This window comes from Anomaloglossus baeobatrachus, chromosome 7, assembly GCF_048569485.1.
Source record: "Anomaloglossus baeobatrachus isolate aAnoBae1 chromosome 7, aAnoBae1.hap1, whole genome shotgun sequence".
Classification (NCBI taxonomy): Eukaryota; Metazoa; Chordata; class Amphibia; order Anura; family Aromobatidae; genus Anomaloglossus; species Anomaloglossus baeobatrachus.
In genome coordinates this window covers 281,607,518-281,631,822 of record NC_134359.1, presented here as the reverse complement: position 1 = coordinate 281,631,822, position 24,305 = coordinate 281,607,518, and the positions used below count along the sequence as shown (strand labels likewise).

The 24,305-nt window shown below is 47.2% G+C and overlaps 1 protein-coding gene across 2 annotated transcripts in view; it reads right to left on the bottom strand.

Annotated features, from left to right (window-relative positions):
- The window catches only part of CRAMP1 (cramped chromatin regulator 1), a 102,082-nt gene extending 81,375 nt beyond the window's left edge, over window positions 1–20,707 (bottom strand). The window contains exons 1-3 of one of the 2 annotated variants that reach the window (XM_075318262.1): window positions 20,521–20,707; window positions 16,429–16,754; window positions 5,598–5,788 (exon numbers count right to left, since the gene is read on the bottom strand). In XM_075318262.1, coding sequence (XP_075174377.1) covers window positions 5,598–5,788; window positions 16,429–16,753 — 516 coding nt within the window. In that variant the 5' untranslated portion in view covers window position 16,754; window positions 20,521–20,707. Of the gene's footprint in view, window positions 1–5,597; window positions 5,789–16,428; window positions 16,755–18,377; window positions 18,474–20,520 lie in introns of those variants that run through there. The other variant, XM_075318261.1, reaches the window with a different exon arrangement.
- Window positions 20,708–24,305: the final 3,598 nt, after the last annotated feature.

Below are 24,305 nucleotides of genomic sequence, written 5' to 3'. Positions count from 1 at the left end.
ATATGTTAGCGATAGGGTCGGGGTCGGATCTGACTTCAAAAAGTTGATGATCCACCCAAAACTCTAGAGAGTCTCCAGCGCAACGTTCGGGCAGTGTCGGCATGTTTCCTAAGAGAGTGCCTTGACAAGTAGATCGTCTAAATATGGGATCACAGAGTGACCCTGAGAGTGCAGGACTGTGACTACTGCTGCCCTGACCTTGGCGAAGACCAGTGGGACTGTCGCTAGCCGGAAGGTAGAGCTACGAACAGAAGGTGTTCGTCTCCTATAACGAAGCGTAGAAACGCTAGTGCTCTGGATCAATCGGCACGTGTGGATAAGCATCCTTGATGCCTAATGATGCTAGGAAATCTCCTTGGGACATTGAGGCGATGACATGGCGGAGGGATTCCATCCGGAACCGCCTGGTGTCCACGAGCTTGCTGAGCAGTTTTAGATCCAGAACGGGACGGAACGGCCCGTTCTTATAGGCACCGCAAATAATTTGGGGTAAAAACCGTGACCTTGTTCCTGAAGAGGAACGGGGGTCATCACTCTTTCTGCCTATAGAGTGCACCCTGTTTGCAGAAGAGCAGCGGCTCGGCCGGGAGGTGGAGAAGTTCTGAAGAATCGAGTTGGAGGACGAGAAGTGAGCTCTATCCTGTACCCGTGAGACAGAATGTCTCACACCCAACGGTCATTGACCTATGGCAGCTAAATATCGCCAAGGCGGGTGAGCCTGCTACCGACCGAGGATGCGGAGAGAGGAGGCCGCAAGTCATGAGGAAGCCGCCTTGGAAGCGGGTTTTCAGACTGTCTCTTTTTTGGGCGTGACTGAGCCCGCCAAGAATCTGAGCTCCTCTGATCCTTTTGAGTCCACATTGGACGAGGAAAAATGGGACCTGCCCGAGCCTCGAAAAGACCGAAACCACGACTGCCTCCTGCTCTGTTGGGGTTTGTTGTGTCCGGGCTGAGGAAAGGATGAATCCTTACCCCTGGACTGTTTAATGGTTACATCCAAACGCTCACCAAACAGTCGGTCAGCAGAAAAAGGCAACTGGTTAAGCAACCTTTTTTTGGAAGCAGAATCTGGTGTTCCTGGACTGCCTCTCTGAAGGCGGAGTGGTCCAGAAAAATACGTGAAGCTGACTCCTCCACTGGAGGAGCTGGGTGAGAAATAACCAACATTCTATTGATGGACGCTATAAGATTATTCACTATGGCGTCACCATTAGGTGTATCCAGATTGAGAGCGGTCTCAGGATCAGAATCCTGAGCCGCTACTTCCGCCTCATTACACAGAGAGTCCTTCTGCTAGGACCCTGATGAAACCGAGGGCCGCTCATAGTGAGCCCGCTTAGGCTGTCTGGGACTGACGTCTGTGCAGAGCCGTGACTCTGGGATGCGTGTGACATTCCCGGAGCTGTTAGTTGTTCACACTGAGGGGGGCCATGGATCAATGATTCAACAGTGCCCATGTTGTGAGAGACATGTCCGGACTGCTAGGCTTCTAGTATCATAGCCATAGTCTCAGAAAATCTGTCAGTAAATACTGCAGACACCGTCCTCATCCTCTGGCCATTAGCAGAGACTCCGGCTGAGTTGGATATAATGGGGGTCTATGTAACCTGCCGGCCGTATAGCCGTACATGCTGTACCGGCTGCATAGAAAAACATGTGGTTCTGCACCTTTGTTTTACACAGAGAATATGCTGATAACTCCTCCGCACAATCCAGGAGGGTATATACAACGTGCGACCAAACAGTGCAATGTATATAGTACAAGCATATCTATAAGTGCACTTCTGCACTAGTGGGGTTAGCACCACAGGTGCTGCTTAACGCCTGTTGCAGCGATTGTGTGACTATCAGAATGCCAGGGTCTTCCACACTTGTCTCTGTATCGTACAGAAACTGACACTAATGGCTGCCGGCGTCCTTGTAGAGAAGGAAGCCGTGGGCGTGCCTGAGAAAGTGCGGGAATCCGGTTTCACAGTGCACACAGTGAGAGGGGTGGAGTATGCAAAACATACTCCAGCTCTCAGCGCTGCTGTGCTATGCAGCGTCACGCCCCTACCCTGACTGTCAGGCCTGTGGGCGGTAACGAAGGGAGACTAGGCCCAGAAGCCGGGGACTCGAGTTAATAAGCGCGGCCGGCATATCAGTGCTGGCCGGCGCGGAAGTCCCCGGCGCACCACAAATCCCAGCGGCGCCTTAAATAAAAATGGCAGCGGCGGTTAGCGCAGTAGTCACCCAATACACTAACACACCCAGCAACGCTGTGGTGTGCGATGGCACTAGTGCGGACAGCGCCGCTGTCCCTGGCGCACTAACACACCCAGCAGTGCTGCCGTGTGTCTGCGCGGTCCCCACAGGGACACAGAGTACCTCCATGTAGCAGGGCCATGTCCCTGAAGATACTCCGCTCCATGTCCAGCAGATACCAGGGGCTGTGGATGGAGCACGGTCTCAGTGCCTGGAGACCGATAGAATCCCACTTCACCCAGAGCCCTGTAAAAAGGGATGGGGAAGGAAGCAGCATGTGGGCTCCAGCCTCCGTACCCGCAATGGGTACCTCAACCTTAACAAACACCTCCGACATGAAGTGGGGTGAGAAGGGAGCATGCTGGGAGCCCTGTATGGGCCCTCTTTTCTTCCATCCGACATAGTCAGCAGCTGCTGCTGACTAAACAGTGGAGCTATGCGTGGATGTGTTGCCTCCTTCGCACAAAGCACAAAACTGGTGAGCCAGTGATCCCACTGGGGGTGTATAGCCAGAAGGGGAGGGGCCTTACACTTTTAAGTGTAATACTTTGTGTGGCCTCCGGAGGCAATAGCTATACACCCAATTGTCTGGGTCTCCCAATTAGGAGCGAAAAAGAAAAGGCATATTGGCGTCTTGTGGTGGACAGGGGGCCCGCGGTGGACAGGCGTCTTGTGGTGGACAGGCGGCCCGCGGTGGACAGGCGTCTTGTGGTGGACAGGCGGCCCGCGGTGGACAGGCGGCCCTATATACAGTTAGGTCCAGAAATATTTGGACAGTGACACAAGTTTTGTTATTTTAGCTGTTTACAAAAACATGTTCAGAAATACAATTATATATATAATATGGGCTGAAAGTGCACACTCCCAGCTGCAATATGAGAATTTTCACATCCAAATCGGAGAAAGGGTTTAGGAATCATAGCTCTGTAATGCATAGCCTCCTCTTTTTCAAGGGACCAAAAGTATTTGGACAAGGGACTCTAAGGGCTGCAATTAACTCTGAAGGCATCTCCCTCGTTAACCTGTAATCAATGAAGTAGTTAAAAGGTCTGGGGTTGATTACAGGTGTGTGGTTTTGCATTTGGAAGCTGTTGCTGTGACCAGACAACATGCGGTCTAAGGAACTCTCAATTGAGGTGAAGCAGAACATCCTGAGGCTGAAAAAAAAGAAAAAATCCATCAGAGAGATAGCAGACATGCTTGGAGTAGCAAAATCCACAGTCGGGTACATTCTGAGAAAAAAGGAATTGACTGGTGAGCTTGGGAACTCAAAAAGGCCTGGGCGTCCACGGATGACAACAGTGGTGGATGATCGCCGCATACTTTCTTTGGTGAAGAAGAACCCGTTCACAACATCAACTGAAGTCCAGAACATTCTCAGTGAAGTAGGTGTATCTGTCTCTAAGTCAACAGTAAAGAGAAGACTCCATGAAAGTAAATACAAAGGGTTCACATCTAGATGCAAACCATTCATCAATTCCAAAAATAGACAGGCCAGAGTTAAATTTGCTGAAAAACACCTCATGAAGCCAGCTCAGTTCTGGAAAAGTATTCTATGGACAGATGAGACCAAGATCAACCTGTACCAGAATGATGGGAAGAAAAAAGTTTGGAGAAGAAAGGGAACGGCACATGATCCAAGGCACACCACATCCTCTGTAAAACATGGTGGAGGCAACGTGATGGCATGGGCATGCATGGCTTTCAATGGCACTGGGTCACTTGTGTTTATTGATGACATAACAGCAGACAAGAGTAGCCGGATGAATTCTGAAGTGTACCGGGATATACTTTCAGCCCAGATTCAGCCAAATGCCGCAAAGTTGATCGGACGGCGCTTCATAGTACAGATGGACAATGACCCCAAGCATACAGCCAAAGCTACCCAGGAGTTCATGAGTGCAAAAAAGTGGAACATTCTGCAATGGCCAAGTCAATCACCAGATCTTAACCCAATTGAGCATGCATTTCACTTGCTCAAATCCAGACTTAAGACGGAAAGACCCACAAACAAGCAAGACCTGAAGGCTGCGGCTGTAAAGGCCTGGCAAAGCAATAAGAAGGAGGAAACCCAGCGTTTGGTGATGTCCATGGGTTCCAGACTTAAGGCAGTGATTGCCTCCAAAAGGATTCGCAACAAAATATTGAAAATAAAAATATTTTGTTTGGGTTTGGTTTATTTGTTCAATTACTTTTGACCTCCTAAAATGTGGAGTGTTTGTAAAGAAATGTGTCCAATTCCTACAATTTCTATCAGATATTTTTGTTCAAACCTTCAAATTAAACGTTACAATCTGCACTTGAATTCTGTTGTAGAGATTTCATTTCAAATCCAATGTGGTGGTATGCAGAGCCCAACTCGCGAAAATTGTGTCACTGTCCAAATATTTCTGGACCTAACTGTACCTCAGGGGGGTTAGTAACTGTATACAAGCAGTTCCCACTCTGGTGGCCCAGTCCTCCCATTTATCTGAGTGGTCATGCACGGCGGGTCACAACTTCCCACAGCGATAACAGCTGATCTCAAGGGGTCTCTGGCGTCTGTCCGTCCTCCCCCACTGCAATCAGCTGATCACCATGATGACCTTACAAGACGAGATCAACAAGATCACAAACCACCTTTAACTGAAAAAATAAGGCCCCTTTAATGCTGCATTCCTCTCCCCCTTCAGTGGTCCCATCAGGGCTTCCGTCCAAATCCATCACAAAACGAGTTTTGGACGTATGTGCCGAGGTGGCCACTGACTATAATGGTGCATATGGAGTCACCGTGTGCTCTGTCGTGTACTATTTTCGGGAGTATACACTTTCCAGCGGCAGACACGCAGATGGAGTCTACTACGTCTGGGTGTCTGTCTCCAATAGGCATATACCCCGAAATTGGGGCACCAGAGAGCCCATGGTGACGTCTGATCCATCACAGTCAGTGGCCCCGTCGAATGAGTGTGAATGGAGCGGTGGTTGATCATGCACATTCCACCTCATTCATTTTTAATGGCGGCACCGGAATTAGAGTGCAGTGCTCGGCTGATCTTCATACATCCCACCAGAATGATTGTAGGGGCCACGCACATGATCCACCACCAATCCACTCACACAGGCTCTGAGGCTCCATAGGCAATGAATGGAGCACAGCTCGGCCATCTGCACTAAGCTTTATTCTAAGGAATAAAAGTTCCCTCTTCTGCCGATCGGTCCGGGGTCCCAGCGGTCTAAAAAGGTCTCCTGCGGATAGGCAATAAGTTGTTTTCCCCAGACCATCCCTTTAACTAGACATACAATCAATGTCGGAGAAACCGAGCTGTATGAGCAACTGACGAGTATTCAGAGAGCCAAGAGAATGTTGCACTCACTTCATATAAAGCCTCAAAGAAGGTGTTCTTGTCTTCTGTGCTCCAAGACTCCCATTGCCTCCGCACCTTCTTCTTATTCCCTTCATCCTTCTCCGCGGCAGACGGAGCAACGTTACGGCCGGATGCTTTTGTAGTGCTGGGAGCCAATCCGGAGGAGCAGCTCGGTGAGGACGGGGTGGCATTGTCCGGTGCTAGAAGCAGAAGACAGACCATTTAATCAAATATCTATTCAACCGGATATACACGCGATCGCTTCCATTCACCTACAGCAAGCAGGGATGGGGACTAGGAAAGTATATTAGATAGTCACATGATTTTTCAATTCACCAAAAGTAAAAAATAAAAATAAACGATATGTATTATATATTTGGTCAAAGCTTCATTTATAACATATAAATATATAATATATAACATATATATAAAAAAATAAATAAGAGAGAGAGAGAGAGAAGCTTTGACCAAAACTTAATAAATAATAATAATAATAATAATAATAATAATAATATGGTAAGGAGAAGCTTTGACCAAAAAGTAAAAATGACTGAATAAAAATAAAATACAATAAAAAATATTTATTTTATTTTTTCATTCATTTACTTTTACTTTTTGGACAAGGCTTCTCTTTACTATTTTATTGTTATTATTCATTTTATTTTTTATTCATTTATTTTTACATTTTGGTCAAAGCTTCTCAATAATAATAATACTAATAATAATAATAAATATTATAGCAAAGAGAAACTTTGACCAAAAACTAAAAATAAATGAATAAATATAAAATAAAAAAAAATATTATTTATTTTTATTTTATTCATTTATTCTTTAGTTTTTGGTCAAAGCTTCTCTTTATTTTATTATTATTATTATTATTATTATTATTAATAACAATAATAATAAAAAAAATAGTAAAGAGAAGCTTGGACCAAAAACTAAAATTAAATTAATAAAAATAAAATAAATAATATATTTTTTTATTTTATATTTATTCATTTATTTTCAGTCAAAGTTTCTCTTTGCTATATTATTATTATTATTATTATTATTATTATTAATAATAATATAGCAAAGAGAAACTTTGACCAAAAACTAAATAATAATAATAAATAATAAATAAAATAGTAAAGAGAAGCTTGGACCAAAAACTAAAGATAAATGAATAAAAAAAAATTAAAAAAAAAAACAACGAATAATTGACTAAAAAGTTAAGTTTCCGATTTCGCCCTGGGGTTGGTACAGTTGATGGCACTTTGGAAAAACTCTCCAGCATTAGAAAAGTATCATTAAATCGTGATAAAAAATAAATATGAATAATAGGCAATGAACAAGGCACAATCAGCACCAATAGGCGTGTGCATACCCGCCGCTGAGCTATATGGTGGAGGGAAGGAAGAGTCATCCCGCAATCGTCCATCAAGATGGCTCCACGCGGCTGCACGCTCCTGTAGAGAGTTCTGCACCAGGAGGACGTCTCCCACGTGTGCTATTAACTTGTACCAGAGCAGAACAGGAGGGACTGCAGCGTGAAGTCACAGAGTATTTATAGCCTGGAAATCGAACGTCGTGAGCGCACACAATCAGCCCCGGCTGCCGCCTCTTCACAACGTGCCACTCACAACCCAAGCCGTGCCAGTGCTACATCACTCATCCGCTGCCGCCAATCAACTCCTCCACAATCCCGGCCTGACACCTGCCGAAAACCTGCGGAGATCCAATCAGTGCACATTCCCGAGGCAGCTCCTCTGTGCAACCTGCTCCTACAGGGGAGAAATGAGGCATTTTATGACCGGCTGTTCACATCTCAGATGCCGGACTGTAGAGGTCACCAATGTTCTGCTGAATGTAACGTGTGGCCCCCGTCATCAGATGGAATAGATCAAAGGTTCCAATTGTAACAGGACGTTTGGACAAGACCAAACAAAAAAAAAAAAGGATTGGGCATGCCGAATTTCAACATGCCCAATTTTTTTTTTTTTTTCTCTCTTCTTTCTTCCAACAAAGGAGATATGTTGGTCATTGACTCACTACTGTCTCCCCATTGAAAACACATGCATGCTCAGTTGAATTGAGCATGAATAAATGTGGATCAGGAAACAATCATCCGACATCTATGTCTCCCCACACACAGAGGGGGTAATATAGGCTCATACATAGGGATGAGCAATTCGATCAGCACAGCCCTGGACTCGTCATCCCTGACAGCCGGTGAGCACTTCTGATGATCAAAAGGCTCCACGACACAAAGCGACAGGGCCTAAAAGAAGGGAATTTTGTTTACTTACCGTAAATTCCTTTTCTTCTAGCTCCTATTGGGAGACCCAGACAATTGGGTGTATAGCTTCTGCCTCCGGAGGCCACACAAAGTATTACACTTTAAAAAGTGTAACCCCTCCCCTCTGCCTATACACCCTCCCGTGCATCACGGGCCCATCAGTTTTGGTGCCAAAGCAGGAAGGAGGAAACTTATAAATTGGTCTAAGGTAAATTCAATCCGAAGGATGTTCGGAGAACTGAAACCATGGACCAAAAGAACAATTCAACATGAACAACATGTGTACACAAAAGAACAACAGCCCGAAGGGAACAGGGGCGGGTGCTGGGTCTCCCAATAGGAGCTAGAAGAAAAGGAATTTACGGTAAGTAAACAAAATTCCCTTCTTCTTTGTCGCTCCATTGGAGAGACCCAGACAATTGGGACGTCCAAAAGCAGTCCCTGGGTGGGTAAAAGAATACCTCGATAAAAAGAGCCAAAAACGGCCCCCTCTTACAGGTGGGCAACCGCCGTCTGAAGGACTCGCCTACCTAGGCTGGCATCTGCCGAAGCATAGGCATGCACCTGATAGTGTTTCGTGAAAGTGTGCAGACTCGACCAGGTAGCCGCCTGACACACCTGCTGAGCCGTAGCCTGGTGCCGCAATGCCCAGGATGCACCTACGGCTCTGGTAGAATGGGCTTTCAGCCCTGAAGGAATCGGAAGCCTAGAAGGGGATACCACCTTAGGGAGAAATTCCAGGACCAGACGCAGAACCACCTTATCCTGGTGAAACACCCGGAAGGGGGCTTTGCATGACAGCGCTGCTAGCTCAGACACTCTCCGAAGTGATGTGACTGCCACTAGGAAGGCCACCTTCTGCGAAAGGCGTGATAAGAGATAACCCTGAGGACGCTAGGAGCCAGGACTCAATGGCCACACAGTCAGGTTGAGGGCCGCAGAATTCAGATGGAAAAATGGCCCTTGATACAGCAGGTCTGGTCGGTCTGGGAGTGCCCACGGTTGACCCACCGTGAGGTGTACCACTCTGGGCAGCAGTGCCAGAGGAGGAAATACATAAGGCAGTTGAAACTGCGACCAATCCTGAACTAAGGCGTCCGCCGCCAGAGCTCTGTGATCTTGAGACCGTACCATGAATGCCGGGACTTTGTTGTTGTGCCGAGACGCCATGAGGTCGACGTCCGGCGTTCCCCAGCGGCAACAGATCTCTTGATACACGTCCGGGTGAAGAGACCATTCCCCTGCGTCCATGCCCTGGCGACTGAGAAAGTCTGCTTCCCAGTTTTCTACGCCCGGGATGTGAACTGCGGAGATGGTGGAGGCTGTGGCTTCCGCCCACAGCAGAATCCGCCGAACTTCTTGGAAGGCCTGACGACTGTGTGTGCCGCCCTGGTGGTTGATGTACGCGACCGCCGTGGCGTTGTCCGACTGTATTCGGATCTGCCTGCCCTCCAGCCACCGCTGGAACGCCTTTAGGGCTAGATACACTGCCCTTATCTCCAGCACATTGATCTGAAGGGAGGACTCTGTCGGAGTTCAGGTTCCCTGAGCCCTGTGGTGGAGGAAGACCGCTCCCCACCCTGACAGACTCGCGTCCGTCGTGACCACAGCCCAGGATGGGGGCAGGAAGGATTTTCCCTTCGACAAAGACGTGGGAAAAAGCCACCACTGAAGAGAGGTTTTGGCTGCCAGTGAAAGAGAGACGTTCCTGTCTAGGGACGTCGACCTCCTGTCCCATTTGCGGAGAATGTCCCATTGAAGTGGACGCAGATGAAACTGCGCAAAAGGGAACTGCCTCCATTGCTGCCACCATCTTCCCTAGGAAGTGCATGAGGCGCCTCAAGGGGTGTGACTGGGCCCGAAGGAGAGAGTGCACCCCTGTCTGCAGCGAACGCTGTTTGTCCAGCGGAAGCTTCACTATCGCTGAGAGAGTATGAAACTCCATCCCGAGGTAAGTCAGAGATTGGGTCGGTGTCAATTTTGACTTTGGGAAATTGATGATCCACCCGAACCTCTGGAGAGTCTCCAGAGCAATGGTCAGGCTGTGTTGACATGCCACCCGGGAGGGTGCCTTGACTAGAAGATCGTCTAAGTAAGGGATCACCGAGTGGCCCTGAGAGTGTAGGACCGCCACCACAGCTGCCATGACCTTGGTGAAGACCCGTGGGGCTGTCGCCAGGCCGAAAGGCAGTGCCACGAACTGAAGGTGTTCGTCCCCGATGGCGAAACGCAGGAAGCGTTGATGCTCTGGTGCAATCGGCACATGGAGATAAGCATCCCTGATGTCGATTGATGCTAGGAAGTCTACTTGGGTCATCGAGGCGATGACAGAGCGGAGAGATTCCATCCTGAACCGTCTGGTTCTCACGTGTCTGTTGAGCAGTTTGAGGTCCAGAACGGGACGGAATGATCCGTCCTTTTTTGGCACCACGAACAAGTTGGAGTAAAAACCGCGACCACGTTCTTGAAGGGGAACGGGGATCACAACTCCTTCTGCCTTCAGAGTGTTTACCGCTTGAAAAAGTGCATCGGCTCGCTCGGGGGGCGGAGATGTCCTGAAGAAACGAGTCGGAGGACGAGAACTGAGCTCTATCCTGTAACCGTGAGACAGAATGTCTCTCACCCATCGGTCTTGGACATGTGGCCACCAGGCGTCGCAAAAGCGGGAGAGCCTGCCACCGACCGAGGATGCGGTTTGGGGAGGCCGAAAGTTATGAGGAAGCCGCCTTGGGGGCGGCTCCTCCGGCGGTCTTTTTAGGACGTGACTTAGACCGCCATGCAGAAGAGTTCCTCTGGCCCTTCTCTGACCTGTTGGACGTGGAGGAACGGGACCTGGCTGAGGGCCGAAAGGACCGAAACCTGGGTTGTATCTTTCGCTGCTGAGGTCTGTTTGGTTTGGACTGGGGTAAGGACGAGTCCTTTCCCTTGGATTGTTTAATAATTTCATCCAATTGCTCGCCAAACAAATGGTCGCCAGAAAATGGCAAACCGGTCAAGAACTTCTTGGAAGCAGAGTCTGCCTTCCATTCGCGTAGCCACATGGCCCTGCGGACTGCTACCGAATTGGCGGATGCTACCGCTGTACGGCTCGCAAAGTCCAGGACGGCGTTCATGGCGTAGGACGAAAAAGCCGACGCCTGAGAAGTCAAAGACACAACCTGCAGAGTAGAGGTACGTGTGACCGCATTAATCTCAGACAGACAAGCTGAGATAGCTTGGAGTGCCCACACGGCTGCAAAGGCCGGAGCAAAAGACGCGCCTATGGCTTCATAGATGGATTTCATCAGGAGCTCTATTTGCCTGTCAGTGGCATCCTTGAGCGATGAGCCATCTGCCACTGATACTACGGATCTAGCCGCCAGTCTAGAGACTGGAGGATCCACCTTGGGACACTGAGCCCAACCCTTAACTACGTCAGGGGGGAAGGTGTAACGTGTGTCATTAAGGTGCTTAGTAAAGCGCTTGTCCGGAAATGCTCGGTGCTTCTGGACAGCATCTCTGAAGTTAGAGTGGTCGAAAAACGCACTCCGTGTACGTTTGGGAAACCTAAACTGGTGTTTCTCCTGCTGCGAAGCAGACTCCTCTATAGGTGGAGTTGGAGGAGAAAGTTCTAGCACCTGGTTAATGGACGCTATAAGGTCATTTACTATGGCGTCCCCTTCAGGTGTATCAAGATTGAGAGCAACGTCAGGGTCAGAGCCCTGAGCTGCGACCTCCGCTTCATCCTCCAGAGAGTCCTCATGCTGAGACCCTGAGCAGCGTGATGAAGGCGAGGAAGGTTCCCAGCGAGCCCGCTTGGGTGGTCTGGGACTGCGGTCCGTGTCGGAGTCCTCCCCGTGGGACCTAGGCGTCACCCCAGGAGCACTTTGCTGCGCCGACCGAGGGGGGCCTGGGGGTGATGAACTGCCTTGGGCCTGTGATACCTGTCTGGACTGCAAGGCTTCTAGTATCTTAGCAGACCATCTGTCCTTAGACTGAGCCATGGATTGTGAAAGCGACTCAGAGAGTTTCTCAGCCAAAACTGCAAACTCTGTCCCTGCCACCTGGACAGTGGAAGCCGGCGGTTCTACCTGAGCCGAGGGTCCCACCAGTGCCCCAGGCTCCGGCTGAGTGAGTGCCACAGGGGCCGAGCATTGCACACAATGAGGGTAGGTGGAACCTGCAGGTAACATAGCCGCACAAGAGGTACAGGTTGCAAAATAAGCCTGTGCCTTGGCACCCTTGCTCTTTGCGGACGACATGCTGTTGTCTCCTCTTAGAGTAATCAGTGAGGGTATATAGCCAAAGGCAAATAATGCGGCCGAACAGAGAAAATGTATACAAATATACTATATTATATACAGTTCGGCACTCTATGGGGCCCAGCACCGGGTGACCGGTGTGGCTTACCGACCGCTCAAGCGGTGTGTGGCCCCCAGATTCCCTGCCTCGGGTCTCCCAGGGATGCAGCCAGAAGTCCTCCACCGGCAGAATGTGCTTAAAAACATGGCTGTCGGCGTTCACAGGGGAGGAGGGAGCCGTGGGCGTAACTACAAAAGTGCGGGAATCTGGCCCCAGAGTGATTAGTGAGGGGAGCGGAGGACAGCTACGTGTGCTCCAGCCCTCACTGTCGGCGTCAGACCGACCGTCCCGCCCTTACCCCTGACTGGCAGGCCCGGGGGCGGGAGTTTAATGCACTAGGCCGCAAAAGCCGGGGACTAAAGTTAAAACCGCGGCCGGCAAGCAGGCGCGGTCGGCGCGGTAGTCCCGGTCTCATACCAACACCGCAGTCGCTGCAGCGTCTGAGGCCGAGGTGCTCCATGCACCGTCCCCAAGGGGACACAGAGTACCTGTAGATGCAGGGCCCTGTCCCTGATGATACTCAGTCTCCTGTCCGTCAGAATCCCACAGGGGCTGCGGAGGGAGCCCGGTCCCAGTGCCTGGATGACCGGATAGGATCCCACTTCTCCCAGAGCCCCTAAGGGATGGGGAAGGAAAACAGCATGTGGCTCCAGCCTGTGTACCCGCAATGGGTACCTCAACCTTAACAACACCGCCGACTTAGTGGGGTGAGAAGGGAGCATGCCGGGGGCCCTGTTAGGGGCCCTCTTTTCTTCCATCCGATATAATCAGCAGCTGCTGCTGACTAAAATGGGAGCATGAGTGCATGTGTGCCTCCTTCAACACAAAGCATAAAACTGATGAGCCCGTGATGCACGGGAGGGTGTATAGGCAGAGGGGAGGGGGTTACACTTTTTAAAGTGTAATACTTTGTGTGGCCTCCGGAGGCAGAAGCTATACACCCCAATTGTCTGGGTCTCCCAATGGAGCGACAAAGAAAGTACCAGAGGTGCCACAGATGGATAAGTGACGACCAGCCGCCAGGGGGGACCAGGGGAGCGCAAATAAAATAATTTGGGCTCGTATTGCTTACAAACGACGACTCATTTTAGAACAGAATCTATAGACTATATATCGATCTCCACCATTTTGGGGATTGAGTAGGGATCGATCATGACTCGGAAGCTTCTGGCCATGAGGTGCCATAATGTGAAGGAGGATGAGCAGCACGCAACATTGCGTCATCACAGGCGGGGTGCGTTACTAATCCACTACACCTACTCACGACTCCACCTGTTACAACGCGTTTGTTCCCATTTCCTCTAAATAAATAAGGCTTTCTTAATCTGTTGCTGGTTATAACACAGAAGGTTATGAAAAGCGGCGGCCACGGGAAATCCACTCTGCTGCAGGGCATTATGGTCACATGTCAGCACTCTGTGGCCCCGCAGTGATTGGCTGCAGCGGTCCCGTGATAAATCCCAATATTAAACTCAACACTGTCACATGCGCCAAGAGACTTCTATGTATAAACAGGCACCTGCACCCATCACATGAGGAGAGATTGGAGTTTTCTTGTTTTTTTTGTTTTTTTTTTACATAAATGGGGCTGTTGTGTATGTGCAGACAGGTTTGTTAAGAAATATTGAGTATCCGGCCGGTTTCATACATCGGCTGCAGGTCCTGACTCGGTAGCGTCGTATGTGCAAAAAATTCTGTTGAATTTGAGTCACGAGACCTGCGGCCGGTCACAGCATCATCAGTCTGAATTCAGACTACAGTGTTTAAAGGGAACCTGTCAGCAGTTTTTTGCCCTATAAAGCTGCGGCCACCACCAGTGGGCTCTTATATACAGCATTCTAACATACTGTATATAAGAGCCCAGGCCGCTGTGTAGAACATAAAAAAAAACGTTATAATACTCACGTAAACCGATCGCTGCAGATGGGTGTCTCCGTCCTCCGGTGCCGCCTCTTTCGGACATCTTTGTTGCCGCCTCTATTGTCCTTCTGAAGCCGCGGTGCATGACGCGTCCGACCTCATACACACTCGCCGGCATTGAGGTCCTGAGCAGGGCAGATCAAAGTATTGTAGTGCGCCTGCGCAGGACCGGCGAGTGTGTATGATGTAGATGCGTCATGCACAAAGGCTTCAGAAGGAGGACGAAGATGGCCAAAAGAGGCTGCGCCGGCACCGGAGGACGAAGACGCACATCTACCGCAGCAACCGGTTTAGGTGATTATAAAGTGTTTTTTTATGTTCTACACAGCGGCCTGGGCTCTTATATACAGCATGTTAGAATGCTATATATAAGAGCCCGGTGGTGGTGGCCGCAGCTTAGAGGGCAAAAAACTGGTGACAGGTTCCCTTTAAAAATTTCTATTCTATTCCATAAAATCACTGCATATTCTATGGTTAGTAGTCCAGTGGGCGGTCCTAATTGAAGGCTACCTCGAATATGCACAGATCTGCCAAGAGGTTTCAATCATCAATATTAATAAGACATAATGGATACATGATAAATTACAAAAACAGGGCTCAGAAATGCCCAGTGAGAACTGAGCAGTGGACGCGCATGCGCACAACCGCACCCCTCGTTCTCTACGGGACAGATCGCTGCTGCGCTGGGTGGTTTCCGGCAATTCTACAGAGAATAATAGCTGGGGCGATGGCATAAGAACAGCCAGCACATCAATCTGTGCCTAAGCTTAATTAGAATCTTGATAGTAGTACCCTTCATTTACCAATGCTTTGGATAGGCGACGACTTATTTTGGGAATAACCACACAAGAAGGAAATACTGTGGATTTAGTGGGTTGATATGCAGTGGATTAGTTCCCGCCATGTGGATGAGACTGGAACGGGTCACATTAGGAACATTAACCTGCGCTGCCGATTATTATAATCCACAGAATATCAATTTCATTAGTGGATTTCACCCTTTTCAATGTCGAGGGATAAATCTGCATAAGGATCCGTGGCCTTAAAGGGAATCTGTCACCAGGTTTTGGCTCCCACATTTGAAAGCGGCATAATGTAGAGACAAAGACCCTGATTCCAGTGATGTGTCACTTACTGACCTGTTTGCTGTTATATTGATAAAATCAAAGCTTTCTCTGCTGCAGATCTAGCAGTTATACAGAGCTTATGAACATGCTGGACTACCCAAGTAGTCCTGTAATGATAATCTGCTGCTGATTAAACTACACTAAGCAGCCCAGTAAGTGACATCGCTGGAATCAGGATCTCTGCCCCTATGTTATACTGCTCTCAGATTTGGTGGCAAAAACGAAATATTTGTTTTTATATTCTGTGTTATTTATTGTTTAGTAAATATTTACTATTCCAATGATTTTTATTATTAAATTCTTTGGTCACAGGAAAGAAAAGGATATAACAGGACATAGCAAGTAAGGTGAAAACAAAAAGGTGTGCATTACTATGGCCATTTTTAGGGAGATATTAAAAAAATTATATATGTATTTTTTTCTCCTACAAATATTACAATTAAAAAGTTATTTTTGGTATTATATTTGTACCCAGTTTAATAATAAAAAAAAAAAAAAAAAAAACACAAAATGTTAAATATCAAATATATGTTCTGCCACCAGGTGGCACTGTTGTCAAGTCTTAGTGCTTTCTAGACAGTAATATAATAATAATAATATTTATTCATTTATAAAGCGCTGTTAATTCCACAGCGCTTTACATACAATTGCAACACTGTCCCCATTGGGGCTCACAATCTAGGTTCCCTGTGAGTATGTTTGTGTCCTCCCTTATACAGTGAATCCCAGAGATCATGTCTACGGGACAAACAAAAGGGGCAGAAATTCCTGTGCTCAGACGTACCCCTGATCACAACTGTGACCGTGGTTTGGCAACCTATTTGCCATTATGGCACAATGGTCATTTAAAAGCCAAGATTACCGGTTGCCAACTGAACAAAATGGAGTAGACCGTCAACCTCTTGCACTAAATAATGTGCTTGTATATGAATGGTATGTATTATATGTAAAGAATACAATAGCAAAAGATTTTCAGGTCCTTAAAAAGAATTGCGCAAAAGCGTAAAAAAAAGTGCGTGTCTTATTAACGCCCTTTATTAAGGGGCGACCTAAAAAAATAAAATATTTAAATAACTCAAAATTGCTACAAACGGCCCTACGCTAAAAAAGGTGAAGGTGAAAGGTTGCACCCCAAAATATTAGTGCAGGGGCGCAGAGACTATAGGAGGCATACCTTTGCTTTTGGCACTGAGCGCCCGTCCATTGCTGCCCGAATCCTTCCTCTGCCTCTTGCTGTGCGGCCGGACACTGGACCTCAGGAAATGGTGCTGATCCTGCTGGACCTTAGACGGCTGCTGTTCGGGGGTCGCGGCCTCGGGGGGATCCTTATCGGGGGTCTCCGAGATGAGTAGCTCCCCTTCTGTCTTCACTTTATCTTCTTCCTCTCCTGCCGCCGCTACAACCACCGCCGCCTCCGCAGCCGCTTCTTCCTCCTCTTCAACCTCTAGCGTCTTCTCGTTTGGCTTGTTCTCCTCTCCGCTCTTCAGCTTCACTGTCATCCTAAAAAAAAAAGCAGAAAAAAAAATTATATTTTTAAGTCTAATTTTCGGGGGGCATGGATGGATATATATATTATTTTTTTTAAAAAAAAAAAAAAACGATCCCATCTTTTTTTTTTAATCAGTTCTCTAATAAGTGGTGGCCATTGGAAATGGATGGGTTAAAAAAAAATGTATCTAGTAAACCATACAAATAATAACAAATATACTTTTTTTGTTTATGAAAAAATAAAAACAAATAATAAAAATGATTCTCCAATCTCCATTGAAGCATTTTGGAAAGAAAACGAGATAGTAAGGGGCTGCGATATTGTGCCCGATTTTCACTTCATTTTTCGGAGTCACTGGAAATGGTAGGGGTAAAAAATATGTGTAACCCAAACCCTACATATAATAATAAATATACTTTTTTTTTTTAAGAAACAAATAAAAAAAGAAAAAGAAAAAAAATTCTCCAATCTCCATTGGAGCATTTTGGGAAGAAAACGGGATAGGAATGGGCTGCGATATTGTGACCGATTTTCTCTCCAGGTCTGAGTCACTGGAAATGGAAGGGTTAAAAAAAAAAAATTGTGTCTACAAAACCCGACACATAATAATAAATATACTTTTTTTTGTTTATGAAACAAATAAAAAAAGAATAAGAAAAAGAATCTCCATTGAAGCATTTTGGGAATAAAACGGGATATTAAGGGGCTGCGATATTGTGACCGATTTTTCACTCCAGGTCTGAATTATGGCCGGTGAGTCACTGGACGTTGAAGGGTTAAAAAAAAAATTAAAAGTTTATGTGCAAAAACCATACAAATAATCAAATATATTTGTAGAACAAAAAGTAAAAAATAAAAACAAAACAATAAATAAACAATAAAAAAAGGATTCTCCAATCTCCGCTCAATTGTTTCGGGAATGGGTCGGAACAATCAGGGGTTTGATCGATCTCCAGTTATGACCTGTGATTTATGGTAATAAAAAAAATAAAATAAAAAAAGGGGGGAAAAAAAGAAACAGAAAAAAAAAATATAATTTTTTCTATTTACACCCCCAAATGATGGGATTGGGGTGGCCACTGATGGCCCTGATGGTGGCTCTGTGGCTCATGGCTGCTTGCACCCTGTGTAATCCATGCCCTTGTTTACTTTGGATTTAGCTTTTTATATAGGGGTTTTTTTTAACCCCTTTCTTTCCAGAGGGTACAGCTTAGAGGGGAGTTAGTGACCCCCCAAAAAAAACCAAACCCCCCAGTTCCAGAAATAAGTTGTGGAGAGAGGAGAGAAGAGAGACAGAGAGAAATCCTGAACAACATGGCCGCCATTGTTAGTGACAAATCCTCTTCCACTGTCCCGGCTGCACAGCCCGGGCTGCTGCCCCTCAGACTGGCGGGGACGGGGCCCGGGGCTCGGGTGGGGGCTCCCGGGGTGCCAGGGTCGGGGGTCGGGGCAGACGGAGGAGGTCGGGGGAGATCGGGGCAGGTTTTGTTGTTGAGCACAAGAGCGCCCGACATGATGATCAGCAGCCGCCGTCGCCGCGCTCAGGACTCAGCCTCCAAAAAGTGTTGTAGGTCGGCGTGTGTTTGGCCGGGCCGGGCTCGCCGGCTCCCCCGGGGGCTGCCCTCCCTCCTCACCCTGCAGCCGGGCCCCTCCGAGCCTCGCTCCGCCCGGGATCGCTCATTTCTCGGCGGAGGAGCCGTGCGCTCTCGTCCTCTGCGCCTCGTCTTCTTCTGCTGCTGCTTCAGGCTGGAGACTCCACCAAACGCTGCAGCCTGGCGCGGGGGGCACCGCTCCTTCACCGGCCCAGAACTCGGCACCGGCACCGCGCACACACTCGGGACCGGCGGCAAATTAAAGCTCAGACTCTCCCCTTCCAGATGCATATCTCACTCGCCCCACCGGGGCTGAGGAATTTAAATAAAACGTCCCCAAAGTTAGGGCATCTCCATGGGGCGTTGTTGGAGCTGAACTTTGCTTTGCTACGTCATCAGCTTGTGCAGCATTTCAAATTGTATTTCTTTTTGCACCCCCCCCCAAATATCATCATAACCCCCCCAGTAATAAACACCCCATCTACACAGGCAGGCAGCACATGTGCGATAATAAACGGGTTTAGCAGCATTTAGATTCTTATGGGAATCAAAGCAGCAAGATGGAGCCAGGCTTGTAGTAAACAACACAGCCTGGGGGTGGGGGGCAATATTTTAGGGAAGAGAAGGGGTTAACTATAGATACAAACATTTATTATGGGGGGAGTGAAAAAAAGGAACAATTATGGTAATCTAAGATTGCAAAATAGTTTATGGGGGAATTATTAACACAGCATAATCTGATAAGGAATGGGGAGGATTGGAGATTACAGAGATATGTTCATGATTAAGGCTTTGATAAAATAAGAATTATCATATAAAATGACATACAAAGAAGTGATATAAGATGAAATGGAGCAGAACAGTAACATTGTGGAAAGGGATCAGTATTAGTGATAGATCAGGGAAGAACTAAGTGATCACTATGCAATGTATCAGTAATGTATCACTATGAAACACATATCATTAATCTATCAATGTATCATTATGAAATATATCAAGTACATCACTGACATTTCATGAATCTGTCACTATACAATGTATCAGATAATGTTTCACTAATATATCAATGTATCACTATGAAAAATATCAAGTATATCACTGACATTTCATGAATCTGTCACTATACAATGTGTCAGATAATGTTTCACTATGACATTAAGGTATCACCATGAAATGTATCATTACTATATCAATATATTACTATGACACTATTAATGTATTACTATGCAATGTATCAATATTTCACTATCATTAATGTATTACTAATATATCAATATATCTCTGACATTAATGTACACTAATATATCATATCACTGACAATGTATCACTATGCAATGTATCAATATTTCACTATCATTAATGTATCGCTAATGTATCAGACATTAATGTATCACTATGCAATGTATTACTATATCACTTATATATATCATTAATGTATCACTAACATATCAGAATGACATTATTAATGTATCACTATGCAATGTGTCAATAGATCACTATTAATCATTAATGTTTCACTAGTATATCAATGTATCACTATGACATTAATGTATCATAATACAATTTAATCAATATTGATTAATGACACTATGGTGCAATAATTCCAAGGAAATGCCAATATTCAAAATATTTAAGATAATAGCAATGGGACTATAATGATACATATCACCCATCAGTGCAGGTATATAGTATATACATTGAGGCCAATAGGGTCTGACTGCAGTCTACAGGCTGATACCCACAGCCATAGAGTAACACAACCCCACTGATGATAATGAGGGGCCCCAGGACACCAGCTGCTCTCAGCCCCTCCACCTGTTCCCTCTTTATACAGAAGCCCCCTATGATCAGGGCACACAGTACAGACATGTGATGTTGGTGCCTGATGGGGGTGATAGTTGGGCAGCTTCCTGCATTAGCACAAAGCAGGAGAATAATGTAACAATCAGGTGGTCACAAGACCCCTCTTGATCTGACACCTGTCACTGTCACAGCTGGGTAAATACTAATTTATTGCCATCCCCCTTCTGGTTAAGGGCTGGAGGACTACAACTCCCAGCATGTCTTAGTGTCTAGATCCATAGAATCTAGGGAACATGAAGAAGAAAATGAAAACATGCAAGTCAAAGAGCCTGCTGGGAGTTGTAGTTCCACATCAGACACAGTGTATAGAGGTAGCCCTTACCTGATGCATGAAGAAGGATGGGAGGGCCTGATGCGGCTGGCAGCCCAAGCACCATGGGCCTATGGGAAGCAAGCAGCCAATAAATCCCAGTGTATCCCAGCAGAGCCAGCTGTCAGTGACCCCGGTGCCATCCACGGGGCCCGGTCCAAAGCGCCAACAGATCCTGGTGCCGACCCTCCTCTCCCAAGCTCGCGTCCGCATCTGACAACAACCCGCGCCAAGCCAGCCTGCCAAAACACGCCACGCCCCTCGCAACCCAAACAAACGCTTCCATTGGTTGTCATTTCCTGAAAAGGCGGAGCTACAAGAGGAGAGACCCAATCAAAAGCCACAACGCTGAGGAGCGCTGGGAGTCATGGGCATAGAGGGCAGAGTTTAATGATGTCAATGGCGAGAGGAAAAGCTTTCTGATTGGCTGGTTGGTTTCACCAATAGAGGAAGGAGTTTTAAATATGTAAACGACAAGTTAGCCGGGTTTTATTGTAAAGCTTTATGCTATTGGTTGGGGAGATTTTGATTGACGCGGTGGGCGTGCCGGAAGTGTTGTGACTGATGGTGAAGCCCTTGATGGGAGGAGTGTTGGGGAACTACAACTCCCAGCATTCCTTGCTCTATAAAGATCCTCCTTATAGTCTCTCCTGAGTCCTGCCCATTATAGAAACATTCTGAACTGTGTGTTTTGTGCTCGTTGGGAATCACAGGGTGTGGCAGCATGGCAGCTATGGTGTCCAACATGACAACAGTGCAGCATGGCAACTGTGCAGTGCAACATGTCAACTATGGTGTGCTGTATAGCATGGCAACTGTGCAGTGCAACATGGCAACTATGGTGTGCAGTATAGCATGGCAACTGTGCAGTGCAACATGTCAACTATGGTGTGCTGTATAGCATGGCAACTGTGCAGTGCAACATGGCAACTATGGTGTGTTGTATAGCATGGTAACTATGCAGTATGGCAACTGTGCCAAGTAGCATGTCAAATGTGCTGTGCAACATGGTAACTGTGCTGTGCAACGTGGCAACTGTGCTGTGCAGCATGGCAACTGTGCTGTGCAGCGTGGCAACTGTGCTGTGCAACGTGGCAACTGTGCCGAGCAGTGTGGCAACTCTGCTGTGCAGCATGGCAACTCTGCCGTGCAGCATGGCAACTGTGCCGAGCAGCATGGCAACTGTGCTGTGCAGCATGGCAACTGTGCTGTGCAACGTGGCAACTGTGCTGTGCAGTGTGGCAACTGTGCTGTGCAGTGTGGCAACTGTGCTGTGCAGCGTGGCAACTGTGCTGTGCAACGTGGCAACTGTGCCGAGCAGCGTGGCAACTCTGCTGTGCAGCATGGCAACTGTGCTGTGCAGCGTGGCAACTGTGCTGTGCAGCGTGGCAACTGTGCTGTGCAGCGTGGCAACTGTGCTGTGCAGCATGGCAACTGTGCCGAGCAGCATGGCAACTGTGCTGTGCAGCATGGCAACTGTGCTATGCAGCATGGCAACTGTGCTGTGCAGTGTGGCAACTGTGCTGTGCAGCGTGGCAACTGTGCCGAGCAGCGTGGCAACTGTGCCGAGCAGCATGGCAACTGTGCTGTGCAGCATGGCAACTGTGCTGTGCAGCGTGGCAACTGTGCTGTGCAGTGTGGCAACTGTGCTGTGCAGCGTGGCAACTGTGCTGTGCAGCGTGGCAACTGTGCTGTGCAGCGTGGCAACTGTGCCGTGCAGCGTGGCAATTGTGCCGTGCAACATGGCAACTGTGCCGAGCAGTGTGGCAACTGTGCCGATCAGTGTGGCAACTGTGCCGAGCAGCATGGCAACTGTGCAGTGCAGATTGGCAAATGTGCTGAGTAGTGTTGAGCGAGTATGCTTGTCACTACTCGGTACTCGCACGAGTATCACTGTACTCTGGCTACTCGGCGGGGACCGAGTAATTTCGCGATACTCGTGCTGTACTCGTGGTCTTCATGTTGGCGCTCTTTTTACAGCCACCCCTCATGCAGGGATTGGCTGGCAGACCACTGCAATGCCACAGCCCTGTTACTTGTGGAATTGCAGTGATTGGCCGGCCCTCACAGCATGACCGTGCCTTTAGCCCGACACTTCCCCGCTCGGCTACGGCCCCTCCCGCACGCCACTCCGCGTGTATATATATATGCACGCTTACACACACACGCACGTTTTTTTTTTAATTTAAAGTTTTATGGTTTCTACATGCTGCCGGGGATCATTTCAGAATAATACTCGGGTCTCCCATAGGATAACATTGGGCTCGGTGCTCGGGCCGAGTACACGAGTATTTTGAGATGCTCGGCCCGAGCCTCGAGCTCCCGAACATTTTAGTACTCGCTCATCACTAGTGCTGAGCAGTTAAAAAGTTGTCACAGCTTTCTAGTTGTTTACTTTTTTGTGTAATTACATTTTTGTTCTATGGCAACAACTGAATAAAATCAGAAAGCGATAATGTAATGATATTGGTCTGTCCTGGCCACCGGTGCCAGCATGATAGGCATATTGCTCCCTATGGGCGCTCCAGATGAATCTTAGACTGATTTTCCATCTCCATACTCTTCCCTATGTTTGTTTTTCACATTCACAAAATAAAGTCAAATTAAGTTTAGTAATGATAACTAATATACAAAACATGAAAATAGAAAAGCCAAGGGTTTGTTCACATGTTGCATGTTTTCAGTACATACAGCTTTTTTTTTCCTTAACCACAGTGCATTCATTTTTGCTGCATTTTTTTACCCATTTAACTTAATGCAGAAAAAAAGGCAGAAAAAAATAATCAAAAAGGGCGTAAAGTACAGAACGTTCTTTTTTGCTAAAACTGCATTTTTCATGTGGGGGGAAAAAAAAGCACTGTGTGATCTTACCTTATAAAAAAGGGGGGGGGGAGATGTAAACATTTTTGGTATTAAAAAAGGGAAATTATAAGTGGATACTTCGATACAAACTGTATTTATGTCATATTAAGTTGAATGAAAACTTGTAGGCCGTGTGCGCACACTGTATTTTTGCCGAGTTTATGCACGTTTTTTGGGTGCACTTTTGGTCCCATAAGGCCCAGTGACCACGCTGTGAAGTTTTGACACATCTTTTCAGAAATCTGCAGTAAAATCTGCATGTCCATTGTGAATCCAGCAAAGTCTATGAGAATTCAGAAGTTCTGTGCCCACGTTGAGTATTTTTCCCTTGCGTATTTGGTGCAGAAAAAAAGAATTCTGCACCAAATACGCAAGGGAAAAATACTCAAGGTGGGCACAGCACTTCTGAATTCTCATAGACTTTGCTGGCTTCACAATGGACATGCAGATTATGCTGCAGATTTCTGAAAATCTGCGTCAAAATATGCAGCGTGGGCACAGGACCTAAGGGTACATTTCTACAATCAGGAGACGCTGCGTTCTAGACTACGTTCTGTGTGTCTTGTCTTGCGGAGACGCGAGGGTTCTTTGCAGAGGAACGCAGTGTCCGTGCCCATGATCAGTTTTCTTGGCGCAGCGGATTTTCGCTGTGTTCTCCCGCCCACAACACTCGCGTCTCCGCTAGAATAAACTGACATGCTGCGGCTCGGAAAGCTGCGCCGAAAATCATTTTATGGAGTATCTAAAAAAAACAGAGTGGGCAGATTTCTATGAATCTCATCCACTGTGTTTTACTGCACAACGCAAAGTTTTGGATGCAGCGAAAATATGCAGCATCCAAAACGCTGCTAACATGTACATGGGCCCTAAATCAAATTTACTCATTCATACCTAGCGGGGTCATAGATCATTTCAGTCCCAGCTCTCACAGTGTT